This window comes from Callorhinchus milii, unplaced genomic scaffold (assembly GCF_018977255.1).
Source record: "Callorhinchus milii isolate IMCB2004 unplaced genomic scaffold, IMCB_Cmil_1.0 Scaffold5, whole genome shotgun sequence".
Taxonomy (NCBI): domain Eukaryota; kingdom Metazoa; phylum Chordata; class Chondrichthyes; order Chimaeriformes; family Callorhinchidae; genus Callorhinchus; species Callorhinchus milii.
Genome location: NW_024704746.1, coordinates 60,464,109 through 60,476,571, shown reverse-complemented (window position 1 = coordinate 60,476,571; position 12,463 = coordinate 60,464,109). Strand labels below are relative to the sequence as shown.

Sequence of the window (12,463 nt, the reverse complement as noted above, 5' to 3'; positions counted from 1 at the left end):
AAAGAGAACAAGGCATATAATAAATGTATGTTGTTGAAACTGATTGTGCATCTTGGGGAATTGTTGCGGAGGTGTAATCGTAAGAGCATTAACTTGCACTCAAGTCTGTGCGAGAACCATAAAGAGTCTCGTGACAAAAGGCAAAATACTGCAAATGCCGGCAATCTGAAATAAAAACAGAAGTCGCTGGGAACATGCAGCAGGTCAGGCAGCATCTGTGGAGAGAGGAAAACTAGTTAACGTTTCAGGTCGATAAACTTTCGACGAAAGGTTATCAACCTGAAACGTTAACTCATTTTCCTCTCTCCAAAAAGTCTTGTGACATTTGGTGCCCAACTTGGGGCTCGAGTCATGAGACAAAAGACTCCGTAAGACGTATTAATAATATGAGAAGCAGTGAATGTAATATTAAGAAACATAGCTGTACTATGAGAAAATACATTTCAGTACAACAATAAATATTATAATGTAAAGTGAATAGACTGTATATTTGTGGGCGAAATAGTATAATTTTCAGGGGGAAGCCCAAAATAAGATAACCATTGAATTGGAACCTTTTAAACATCTAAAGGGTTGAAGGTTGTTTTAGGTAAAATGTTTAAACAAGGTAAGAAAAATAAGAGAATAGTGAGACTAAAAGAAGACAGTGATACTGAAACAAGAGTACTAGACTGATAGTGGGCCAGAAGAATGTGAGAGGACTGATGATTACATGACCAGATTAATGTATAAAATGGCATTGGTAGAGTGATAATAAAATGGTAGAAGAGGAGATTGAAGTATCAATGATGGGGACTGCTTCTGAACATGAGGACGCAGAATCAGAAAATGAGATGAATTTAAAATGGGAAGGAGGGTTAACAACCCCTAGTGAGGCTGGCGACAGGTGGAACAAATGGTATAAGTTTGTAGAAAAATGTCAAGACCTTTGGAAAAGATGAGACGGAGAAAGTATTACTATTGTTTTCCATGAACTGGGCCAATAGGAAAGTATGGCCAAAATTTTTCAGAGGAATCCGCTATAAACTATATATAATATATATAATATAGTTTATATATATACACCCTATATGTATTTAGGGCATATATTGGGGTGTATTTAGGGTATATATTGGAGTGTATTTGGTGTATATGTTTGGAGTGTTTTTGGGGTATATGTTGGGGTGTATTTAGGGTATATATTGGTACATTGGGATGTATTTGAGGTATATATGGGGTAGTCCTTCAGCTCAGTGGTTAGAGCGCTCGCTATAAACAGAGTTCTGGGTTCAATTCCCAGCAGGGTGAAACCTTAATAATAATATAATAATCCTTGCATTTAATATAGCGCTTTTCACGTCTTCTAGACGTCTCAAAGCGCTTCACAGAATAGATTGTAAAGTGAATTGACTGTATATTTGTGGGTGAAACTCGGCAGCCAATGGCGCACAGCAGTGTCCCACAAACAGTTGTGGACCGAAGTGACCAATTTATCATTGGTTTTTTTTTGAGGGATTATTATCAGGCGTGTTGCATGTGTTTGTGAGTGTCTACGTGAGTATGTCTTTCTCTGTATGTTTGTGAGTGTCTATGTAAGTGTGTGTGTGTCTCTCTCTCTGTATGTGTTTGTGAGTGTTTCTATGTGTGTGTCTGTTTGTCTCTCTCTCTACATGAATGTGTCTCTCCTCTGTATGCGTGTCTGTTTGTGAGCGTCTCTGATTGTGTCTGTGTGTCTCTCTTCTATATGTGTGCGTGTTTATGAGTGTCTCTATTTGAATGTGTAAGTGTCTATCTTTTTGTGCATATGGGTTTGTGTGTGTGTCTCGCTCTCTCTCTGAGAATGTGTGTTTCTCTGTGTCTGTGAGTGTGCGTCTCTCTCTGTGTCTCTCTCCCTCTGTCTGTGTGTAGTGTTGGGCTCTGAGAGGCAGGAGGTTGTGAGCTCCTGTTGTCCCGCAATCAGCTCACCGGTGCTCAATTATTTTCCCGGATCTCCAGGCCCTTTGGGGCTGTGCTGGTGTCCCCCCACCCCCAAAAAAATGGGCCACCCAGTTGTTGTTAAAGAAGCAACTAATAATTCTATTTTGCAACAAGCTAATATATGTTATTTTCTCATGTTTAGTTTCTATCAATAAAGTGAAAAAAATGGAGATTGGCAGTAAAAACGCATCTCAATGGTGTGCGAGTGGGCCGAGCTCCAGGCCAGAGCAGACTGTTCGCTTGCCTCAGGGACGGACGATGTTGTCGCTCTTGACCAATAAAAATCGATGGAGGCGCTCACACACCGTGGTCTGGCCTGGAGCTCACAAACCACAGAAAAGTGTGGAAACTGCGGGGGGTAAAATTGTGAGGAAATTTGAAACTTTTGTGGAAAATTGCGGGGTTTGGGTTGGTGCTATAGAGGTTACTCAACAGCACCAAACTATTTTACTGCCAACCCACAACGGCAGGTGAGCGATCTTGACCGGCGTCACCGTCATCCAATGGCGGGCTGCGCTTGGAGCAAAAGAGGCTAATGGGCGGCGCGGAGGTGGGTGGGAGCTTGGGCAGGAGGCCGCGGTGGTTGCCAAGGAGATATGGCGGGAGCTGCAGCCCACCGCCATTAATGCGTTTGACTGTGTGTGTGTCAGCAAGCAACAACAAAATTACATTTGTAAAGCGCCTTTCAAGTCGGGAGGACGTCCCGAGGCACTGAACGAGCGTGGGGGCGGGGATACGGTTGGGATGAGGGAGGGCAGAGAGGTAGGAGGGCGGCTGAAGCCATGGTCGGAAAGCAGCCAGTGTGGAGGGAGGGGCAGTTAGCTCAGAGCTCAGAGTAACCGTAGAGTGCAGGCGGATAAGTTTAAAATGTGCCTCTCAATAACACCCTGCAATTCCCCACAAAATATTCACTGTAATTTTTGGCAAATATTTCTGCAATTTTCTATTGGCCCTGATCATGAGTGATATAAATCAACCATACGTTTTAATGACTGCTGTCAATCGGGCATTAAAAAAATACACAGAAGGCGATCTTGATAAGAAACCTAATCAACTTATTAGGTCGATTGAAGGAAGATAATACAGTACCGTTAGAAGAATACAAAACTAACAATAATAATCAAACACAGAACGAGACAAAGATGGAAGAACTGGAATCCCAAATTACACAATTAAACGAAGAGGCAGAAAGAACAATATGGTACTGGAAAATGCAAAAGGTAATCAGGCCCTGACGATGGCAAATAGACAGGTCCCAGAGTCAATTAGTAAATGCAAAATGAGAAACTGAAAGATTAGAACAGGAGAATGAGTCTTTCAGGAATATGATGATTACTAAGGAAAGTTTGTTTGTAGAACTGCAAAATTTTAATGGGAGATTACAGGATGAGAGTAAGAAGTTATAGTTGTGCTCTGCCAATGCCACAGATCACAGTTAACTATCTATGACTTCTGCCCTTACTGCTTTTCATTAGATCCACTCTCTCACTCACTCACAATTCTTTCCGTGGTGGCAAGTTTACAACACTTGTCAACAGTCACTAAATCAAAACAAACAATGTACACACAAACCACACGCTCTGAATACAGCACTTACCGAGAATTGGTAGCAGGAGTTCAGGTTAGACCACAGGCAAAGTCAATTTGCGATCCCAATCCTCCCCAAACCGTGCAGCGCGACTGGAGCCCACTCTGCCCACAGTATTAGCGTCGAGCAAACAGCCCAAGAAGCCCGAGGCCTAGCACACTGCGTGTACAGGTTAGTAGCAAGGGGGGTATTTGTACCGTGTTTGAAGCAGAGGAGGGCCCTGTAGCAGCCGCGATCAATGACTGTTGTCCTGAATAGTGAGGTGCCCAGTTTACTGAAGCAGACAGCCTATCTTTTAACATAGACAATGAAAGAGACTGTGAAAATGTGCCCACAATGGTGAGATGGCTGGATTTCTGAAGTGACCGTAAACCGTGTTTCTACTGTAAGAATAATCCTTGCATTTGATATTGCGGCTTATCACATTGTTTAGATATCTCAAAGCGCTTCACAGAATATACTGATTTTATGGATGAAATGCAGCAGCCAATTGTGCATAACAGTGTCCCACCAACCATCCTGGATTGAGTGACCAAACTATTATTATTTTGTTTTTAAGGAATTATTACCCCCGGAAAGCCATCCGCCAATCAACAAACAACTGGGTTCCTACATTCTGCTCGGTAAACAGAGACGTGTGGAGTAAGGAAACTTGCCTTTGGTTTCGCCCCACCCAGGAATCAAACCCAGATCCTATCACTTGTGATAAGTGGTTGAACCAATACTCTACAGGACGTCAGATAAAGATTATGAGTTCAAGGTGTTGAGGCACAGTGAGATGAAAGACAAGATTCGCCCGGGGTCCCAGAATGATCAGTCAAAGTGCTTTTGAGTTTGATATTGAAAAGCTTATACAGAATCAAATAGACAAAACTAATATTAATAAAGATAAATTGAGAGAATTATTGTTAAATAAAAGAGAAATTCTAGCGAAATCCCTAACAGATTGTGGTAAGGTAAAGTCTAATGCAGAGATAAGAGGAAAACTTCACCACAAACAAAGACAGTATAAAATACGACGGGAGGATAAAGAGACAATTGGGAAGATAATAAACAATTTAATGGAACAAGGGGTGATCAAGAAATGCCGGTCACCTACAAACTCCCCAATTTTCCTGAAAAAGAAGCCTGATGGTTCTTGGAGACTACTGTTAGATTGCAAAGCACTAAATGAATGTACAAATCCTAAACAAGGACAGTCCATTTCCTCACACGGGAGCATAGAGAAATTAACAAGGGAAAAATACCACACTACGCTAAACATCGCAAACGGATTCTGGTCTATTCCTATAGTTGAGAAGGACCAGTTTAAGACAGCATTTACCTATCAGGGTCAGCAATATCAATGGACCAGGCTGCCAGAGGGATGGTGTAACAGCACAGTTATTTTTAATGAGGCGATTCGTAGGGTTCTGGACGACAATCCAAAAATAACGCGTTTTGGGGGGGTTATACATTTCTCCAATGACAATGCTGAAAGTCATATTAAGCTTCTAAAACAGATATTGGAGAAGTTGGATAACCATGGGCTCAAAATAGATCTGAGAAAGAGTCAAATTGGAAGATATGCGGTAGATTTTTTAGGACACCAGATTAGTGAGACTGAGGACAGACTGTCAAGAAAATTTAAAGAGGAAGTCAGCCAGGTAAAGCCACCCAAGACCAGAAAAGAGTTACAATCTGTACTGGGAAAATTTAATTTTGCCCGAGAATTCGTTATAAATTATGCTGGCAAAGCTGCGTCATTGTTCAAATTAACAAATAAAGAACCGTTCCAATGGGACACAAATGCGCAAGAATGCTTAAACCAATTACAGCAGGACATTCAAAAGGCTGTACCCCACAGCACTAGGAAACCGAAAAGCAGTTTGATATTGGACATTTACGTAAGCAAAGATTCGAGCGTTACTGCAGTAAAACAAAAGTCTGTTACTGGAGAAGAGACACTTAAATACCTTAGCTTTAATTTCTCAAAAGCAGAGAAAAAGTTTGCTAAAGATGAAAGGCTGCTAGCTACCTTATTTTGCACTCTGAAACAAACCTGTCAGATGGTAACCAGTAAAGAAAAAATAACTGTAAGGACAAGTTATCCTGAATTAGCTGGTGTAACCCGGGAAAGCCAAAGAAATCATAAAGCGTTAAAATGTCGATGGAAAAAATGGGAATCTCTATTGTATGACCAACGAATAAGTTTTGAACTTAGAAATGGAATAGAAGAAAATGAGCTAAGCAGATTTGAGATTGAGGAAGAACAAGAGAATGAATAGACAGACGAAAAAGAAGATGGAACAAAATGTAAATAGACATTGTAGGACCGCTCTCAAGGACTCGCAGTAATAATCAATTCCTGCTGGTGATAGTAGACCATACACCAGGGTTTGTTCTTGCATATGCTGTGAAGAGGGGTAAATCTGCTGTTTAACTGACAAGAGTATTACCAGGATATGGCTTGATGAACACACTTGACAGAGGCTGGCACTTTATAGAAGAAATGACTGAAGAGGTTGTAAGGTTACTGGGTATAAAAATAGAAATTCACATATGCCCCACCACCTACAGATTTGAAGGACTGTAGAGATAATTAAAAATGCTCTAAGTCAAGCATGTCTAAATATGCACAAAAGATGGGATGAAATGTTACTTTGGATCTTTATGGGAATTAACAATAGAATTTGTGAAAAGATAGGATGTTGCTCATTCCAAATATTCACTGGTGGAAGTATGAAAATCCCTTTGAACTGCAATCAAGGGCTATCGATACATGAGGTTAGAGAGGGAATTTGTAAAATAACCCAAGACATAATCAAGGAGTTAGATGAAGCAGAGTAATAGACAATTATCCCCTATGAGTGTCAATAGGGGGATTTAGTACAATGGAAGGTGGGCACTAAACAACCAAAGTTATGCAAAACAAGTTTCATGAGCCAACCCCTATTGTGAAAATACTGAACCCCAAAACAGTTATGTTCCACAAGGTTGTAGAGGAAAGCATTGATGCAGCTTCAGGTAGTAGTAAAAGGTTCCGAGATTAAATAATTTCCTTTCTGAATCTACTGGGGAGAGCTAGAAGTGTTCCTCTCCGACTGATGGAAAAGGAAAGGAAATCAAGACGGTGATTAACGATAAATTTCCTTGGAAACTGATAAATCATACGAGATTCAACAAGGCATTCGGGGACAAAACACCATATAATATGGCTCAAATCAAGCAAATGATGAAGATACATCCATATCGCAACACTATAGACCTCCTCGAGATGGAGAGACAAGAAAAAAATATACTTGGACAAGGACTATGCTCCTGCAGTATCTGACCTTTGTGCGCAAAAAAATGGATGCACTGTACATCTCACGGAGCCAATACGGAACCTCAGCATCCTGTTCAACCCTCAAGTGTCCTACATACCTCACATCTGTGCCATGACCCGCTGCTCCTTTCCCCCCTCAGTAACATCGCCGGCTCCACCACTGTGTCACACTGCAGACCGCCGAGACATATATGCATTCATTCATAACATCCAGGCTCCACCTTGGGATGTCCTCCCATTGTGAAAGGTGCTATACAAATGTAATCTTTTGTTTTTTTGGAGGGATTTTTGTAGTTGATCTCCCAATAATAAGTGAACAAACATTATCAAAGGCATATTTTTGAGATGAATGAGATTATTCCCGTTTTAAAAAGTAAAATATAGAGGAAGCCGGTTAAACCGGACACGTCGGGCTGGCCGTTTTGTCCGGTTTAAGTGGCCTCTGAGGTTAGCCGAAGTTCCATTACCTCTTCCCGCCCAGCAGAGGAGCGCCCCCCGCCCCCCCCTCCCACTGCTGTTCCCATTGGACAGGAAAGGGACCAATTACCAGCAGCTCCGAGGTGATTGTCAGCCTTGAAGCTGCTTGTGAATAGATGGGCTCCACCCATTCACAAGTGGCTCCAGTTGTCAATCAATCGTGATTTGACTCCACCCATTCCCTCCCTTGTTTGCTTCCCTTTCCTCCTCCCACTCACTGATTGACAGCCCAACTCCAGCCGCTTGTGAATGGCTGGAGTCCGCTGTCAATCAATCGCAACTTGACTTCTCCCATCTCCATTCCTGGAGCTGCTCATGGCTGAATGGAGTCCCTCGAGACACAGAAGTACATTCAACAGCGGTATTTTCTCTGGATTAACTGGATTTTTGTACAAATTAACCGGCATATGCAAAACTGGTAAGAATCCAAATGAATCGGAGCAGGAGCGTTTTGTCCAATTTAACCAGGGTCTGAGGTTAACCAGCATCCGGCTAAAGTGGGTTCAACAGTGCATCAATCATTAAACCCAGACATTCAACAACCAGCGCCCCAACAACTGTCAAATGCGAAACCATATCTGGCAGGGATGGTAGACCACCTGACCATGTTTGAACCTAGAGTAGATGAGTAGAAATTGATGGCCAAGCGTCAGGAAACCTGCTAGTCATTTCGGAAACCAACCACATTGATAAAGAGGCAAGGTAACAGGCTGAAAGGCACAAATTGAAGGCATCAGCTTGAAAAACAGGAAACTATGCCCACTTAAAGAGACAAATACTGTACTTAGAAGAACAAAGTACTTATTGAGACAATTCTTAGGAAAATAAACCCCCAAGCTAAGAAAGAAACTGGTTTTAAACTTAGGTAAATAACCCCTAAATATATGAGATAGATAGCTAGCTGAAACCTTCCTGCACTGAGCCTATACAAAGGCTTAGCAAACGGTAAAAGTTAGGAATCCTTGACACGAAGCATCAAGATCTTGTGATCGTCCAACTCTGACTCCAGGCAGCCGACAACCCCATTTTCCCAATGTACTGCGCTGTCACTTGCTAAAGCTCAGAACGAATCGTGTGCATTTTATTCATTGTAACGCTCAAAGAGAACAACATATAATAAATGGCTTTTGTCGAAACTCTAGTTGTGCATCTTGGGGAATTCTTGCGGAGGTGTAATCTTAGAGCATTAATTTGCACTCAAGCCCGTGCATGAACCTCGAAGAGTCTTGTGTCAGGTAAGACAGAAACTCACAGTTCATACTGCACAGACTTCATGGACATTTAATGGCGGGTTTCGCAGCAACTTGTCTGTAACTATGTTGTTTCTCACAGCCACGCACAACAGATCAATGGAAATTCCAGCAGCTTTTTTTCCCCAAATTGCTCAGCATATTTTGTTTAATAACTTAATAATAATCCTTACATTTGATATAGTGTCTGTCACCAACAACAACTTGCATTTATCTAGCACCTTTCACGCAGAATAGCATCTCGGAGTGCTGCACGATGGCAGTGCTGGATGCTGAGCAGGGAGAAGGGGGAATGTAAGATTTGTTGTAAAGTGTAGGTCTACACTTTGCAATAACATACATAACACATTACAAACAAGCATAAGATTTGATTCAAAATTCAAGTGTATATTAAGAAAAAAAAATCACAATTTGTCTAGGTACTACAAGAATACACTTGCAGGATGAAATTTGCAAAATTTTGTAATGGATTTAAACAATGCATCTGTAACCTGCAATCCAAAATTCTCCAGGTTTCGAATTGCATGTTTGATCCGGAAATAAGATACCGATCAACTCAAATGTCATCTCCAATTGAATAAAAATGTGTACATCATCCTCTTTCACCCCAAACAATGATGGCAGCCAAAATACTTTTTAAAAGCTTCTATGAATCAAACCAATGGGTAAAAGCTGCAGAGATGTTTGGAGCTGAAAGCTGCAGAGAATTACTGATGGAAATGACACTATTTCAGAACAGATACAATGGGATTAAATCGTTTTTCAAATGCGGCAAATTAACCTCCTCCATTTACGATAGGAAAAGTACTGAGATGCTAATATGTTTGCGGTTGAAACATCTCAAAAGCAACTTCGGCTGCATTGTATTCATCACGCATATTGTTAAGAAATTTTCAACCAAAACATAAAACACAGTTGAACATTTTAACAACTGATCATTCAGCCATCATTGCAACAGAGATGTGATGTCTCTTCAATCAAAAGAACCAACTTTACACAGCTCCTCATCCCATAAAACATCTCAAAGTGCTTCGAGAGTAATTTCTATCATGCTTCGTGACTGATTCTGTGGTCAAATGCAGCAGTCAACTGCCATCTGAAGGCAGGCAGGCAAAGCACCATATAAGGAAATGACCTGTTCGGTACTGTTGAGCCCAACTTTCCAACCAGTCCTGTTGTACGACAGTTACATCAAACCATTGGAATCACAGCTCAAGGGTCTGACGTGCGCTCCCAGTCTATCACTGACTTGATTAATCACAACAGATGATTTCTCCCACCCCCACCCCAAATTCTTGGTTAGACCACTAGATGGAGCACTACTTCTGGAATCAAAGCAGAAACCTTCACAGTCCAAAGATCTCACCTTTGTGGCTCATTGGCCAGAAACCAGACCACCTCACAGCTCTGCGCTCGACGTTCCACAGAGTAGACTTTCCTATTTTGGATCAAAGTTCACTGGCTAAATGGCTAAAATTCTTAATATAATAATAATTTCGCCCACAAATATGCAGTCAATTCACATTACAGTCCATTCTGTGAAGCGCTTTGACACATCGAGAAGACGTGAAAAGCGCTGTATCAAATGCAGGGATTATTATTATAATCCTTGTGTGTGATGCTGCATCTCATTGCGTCTCAAAGTACTTCACAGGATTTACTGTGAACAACAAATTACACTTGTACAGCGCCCTTCACATCGGAAAGATGTCCCAGGGCGCTGGGCAGTTAGGGTTTTTGGACCCGACCTGGGAGTTGGCTCAGGCGGGGTGGAGGGCTGGTGGCCGAAGAGGAAGGTCTTTAGACGGGACTTGAAGGAGGCAAGAGAGGAGGGGGGGTGGGGCGGAGGGATTGCGGGATAGTGTTCCAGTGTGTGGGGGCAGAGATACTGAATGCCCGACCACCAATAGTGGGATGGGAAGTGCAAGATTTAAAGTGCTATGACTGCGTGCATTTAGTGGGCAGAATACAGTAGCCAATTTACGCACATGAATGTTCCACAAAACAGTCGTGGAGTGAGTGACCAATTTTTATTTGGGGGATTGTTGGCCAGTACACTAACTTCCAGCAGTCAAAGCTACTTGGGCTGGCCTACTCAACCCCCAATTGGTTGAGGTGTCCACTCCTAAGCAAAATATTGTGAGTGCTGCGCACAGTATTAAGCTCCATGTTCAATATTTGCGTGTAGTTGAGAACATGGATTACCCCCCCACTCCCTCCAGATCCACTGGAAGCTGCCTTCTGAATCTGGTAATCAACAATGCTCAGACCAGGTAAGGATGAGAGCAAAAATAACTGAGGAGTAATAACTGGCAAAGGGAGATGAGTGGTATGGAGTACACAACAATAACTTGCATTTACATAACGCCCTTCACGTGGGGTAACGTCTAAGAGCGCTTCACATAAAGAAGCAATAACCAAATGGGAGGGAGATTATCAGCAATGACGACCAGCTGAAGAGAACAGAAATGCGAAAAGAAACTGACCCGGTCCCCAACACTGAATGTCCCCCAATTTCTGGCTACACTTCGGTTCTCTTGTGACACTCCTACCCCCAAGCCACCAGCTTCCTCACCTCCCTCACCCCCCCAACACTCACTCCACTAACGCCTTTCCCCTAATTTCAACAACCCCTCTACCCCCTCCCTCCATACATGCCAACACGTTCATTTTTTTTCAATGGAGATGGTGGAAAGGCAAGCGATTGCTCATTCAAAGCTTGAAACCCAGTGTTTCTAAAGCACAGCAGCAAGCAATCATACTCATCTATACCAAAAAAAAGCTGCTTGAATGCTGCCCCTCAGAGAGGAGTACATCGACAGCAGGAATCGGTTACTTTAAGAATCAGAGGATGTGGGGCGCTGCAATCTGATCCCATGGGACAATGCTTAAGACTACAAATCTTTTGTCACTCGGAGACTTCATAAGGCTTTTTCTAAATTATATCCAAATTAAAGGCAGTTTCTAGTGACAGCCTCGTGCTATAGAAACTCATGAATAATCAGGAGCTCCATTTGAGTTGAATAGCCCATTCATTTTTATTACCAGAGGATTACATGTGACAGACTACAAGGGTAATCAATGCATATGTTTGCAAGCTGAATGAAGTGTCTGAATAATAAAATAATAATCTTTGCATCTGCATTTGATATAGCTCGTGTCAAGAGGACATCTTCAGTGCCCTATATACCCTCCCCCCCCAACCCCTGCATCCACCCACCGACCCAAAGATAACTGCAGATATTGACTTCATACACTTTTTCGTCAATGTGATAATGATCGTCAGTGTTAATGTCACGCACCACAGTTTCACCCCTTATAGGGTGAAAGTTGCGACTTGCAATATGATCACTTTGTCGAAAATTGTAGTCAAACCTATCAGTTGATAATTAAACACAAAGTCTGTGTGGCATTGCAGTGGCCACTGGCTTCATCTCAAGGTATTACATCGTAAAACTGTATCCCATGAAACTGGCACTCAAATGCTGCACTCCGTAAAACGGTGAAATGTTTGGGCTGGCTCAACCTTCCGAAAGTGGTAGGGGGTTAAGTCCTTCAATGATTAATTAGATTGACAGTAAGTTTAGACAAAGTGATAACTGTCATGGTACATTTTGAGCCCCCAACATACTTTCGAAGAGAGTCCGTACAATGCTTCCATATAAAAGAGTTGTGTTTAAAATACTTTCAGCAAATCTTTGCAACAATTGCAGCAAATCTTTGCAACAATTGCAGCAAAAGTTAAAGTTAGGATCTTGAAATGTAAATACAATGAGAGAAGCAGGTTCTTAACATTCCCAAAATGGGCTGCTCTGTTGAGTGTGCTGTGCACGCTGCTGTTGACAGCACCCGCCTTCAGGAATGTTAAACAGCTGTACTGGAGCT

General features: G+C 42.1%; 2 protein-coding genes across 6 annotated transcripts in view; one reads left to right on the top strand and one right to left on the bottom strand.

The window, feature by feature from the left end:
- LOC103177010 (voltage-dependent calcium channel subunit alpha-2/delta-1) overlaps window positions 1-12,463 on the bottom strand; it is a 418,878-nt gene that overhangs the window by 378,261 nt on the left and 28,154 nt on the right. The window lies entirely within an intron of this gene.
- LOC103177007 (retrotransposon Gag like 1) lies at window positions 4,188-8,464 on the top strand. The gene has a single exon (XM_007890932.2). It carries the CDS (start codon window positions 4,354-4,356, stop codon window positions 5,809-5,811), a length of 1,458 nt encoding a protein of 485 aa, XP_007889123.1. The 5' UTR covers window positions 4,188-4,353; the 3' UTR covers window positions 5,812-8,464.

Bases quoted from the DNA above. Each gene is read 5' to 3' on its own strand.
- LOC103177007 (XM_007890932.2), top strand. From the start codon at position 4,354: ATGATCAGTCAAAGTGCTTTTGAGTTTGATATTGAAAAGCTTATACAG.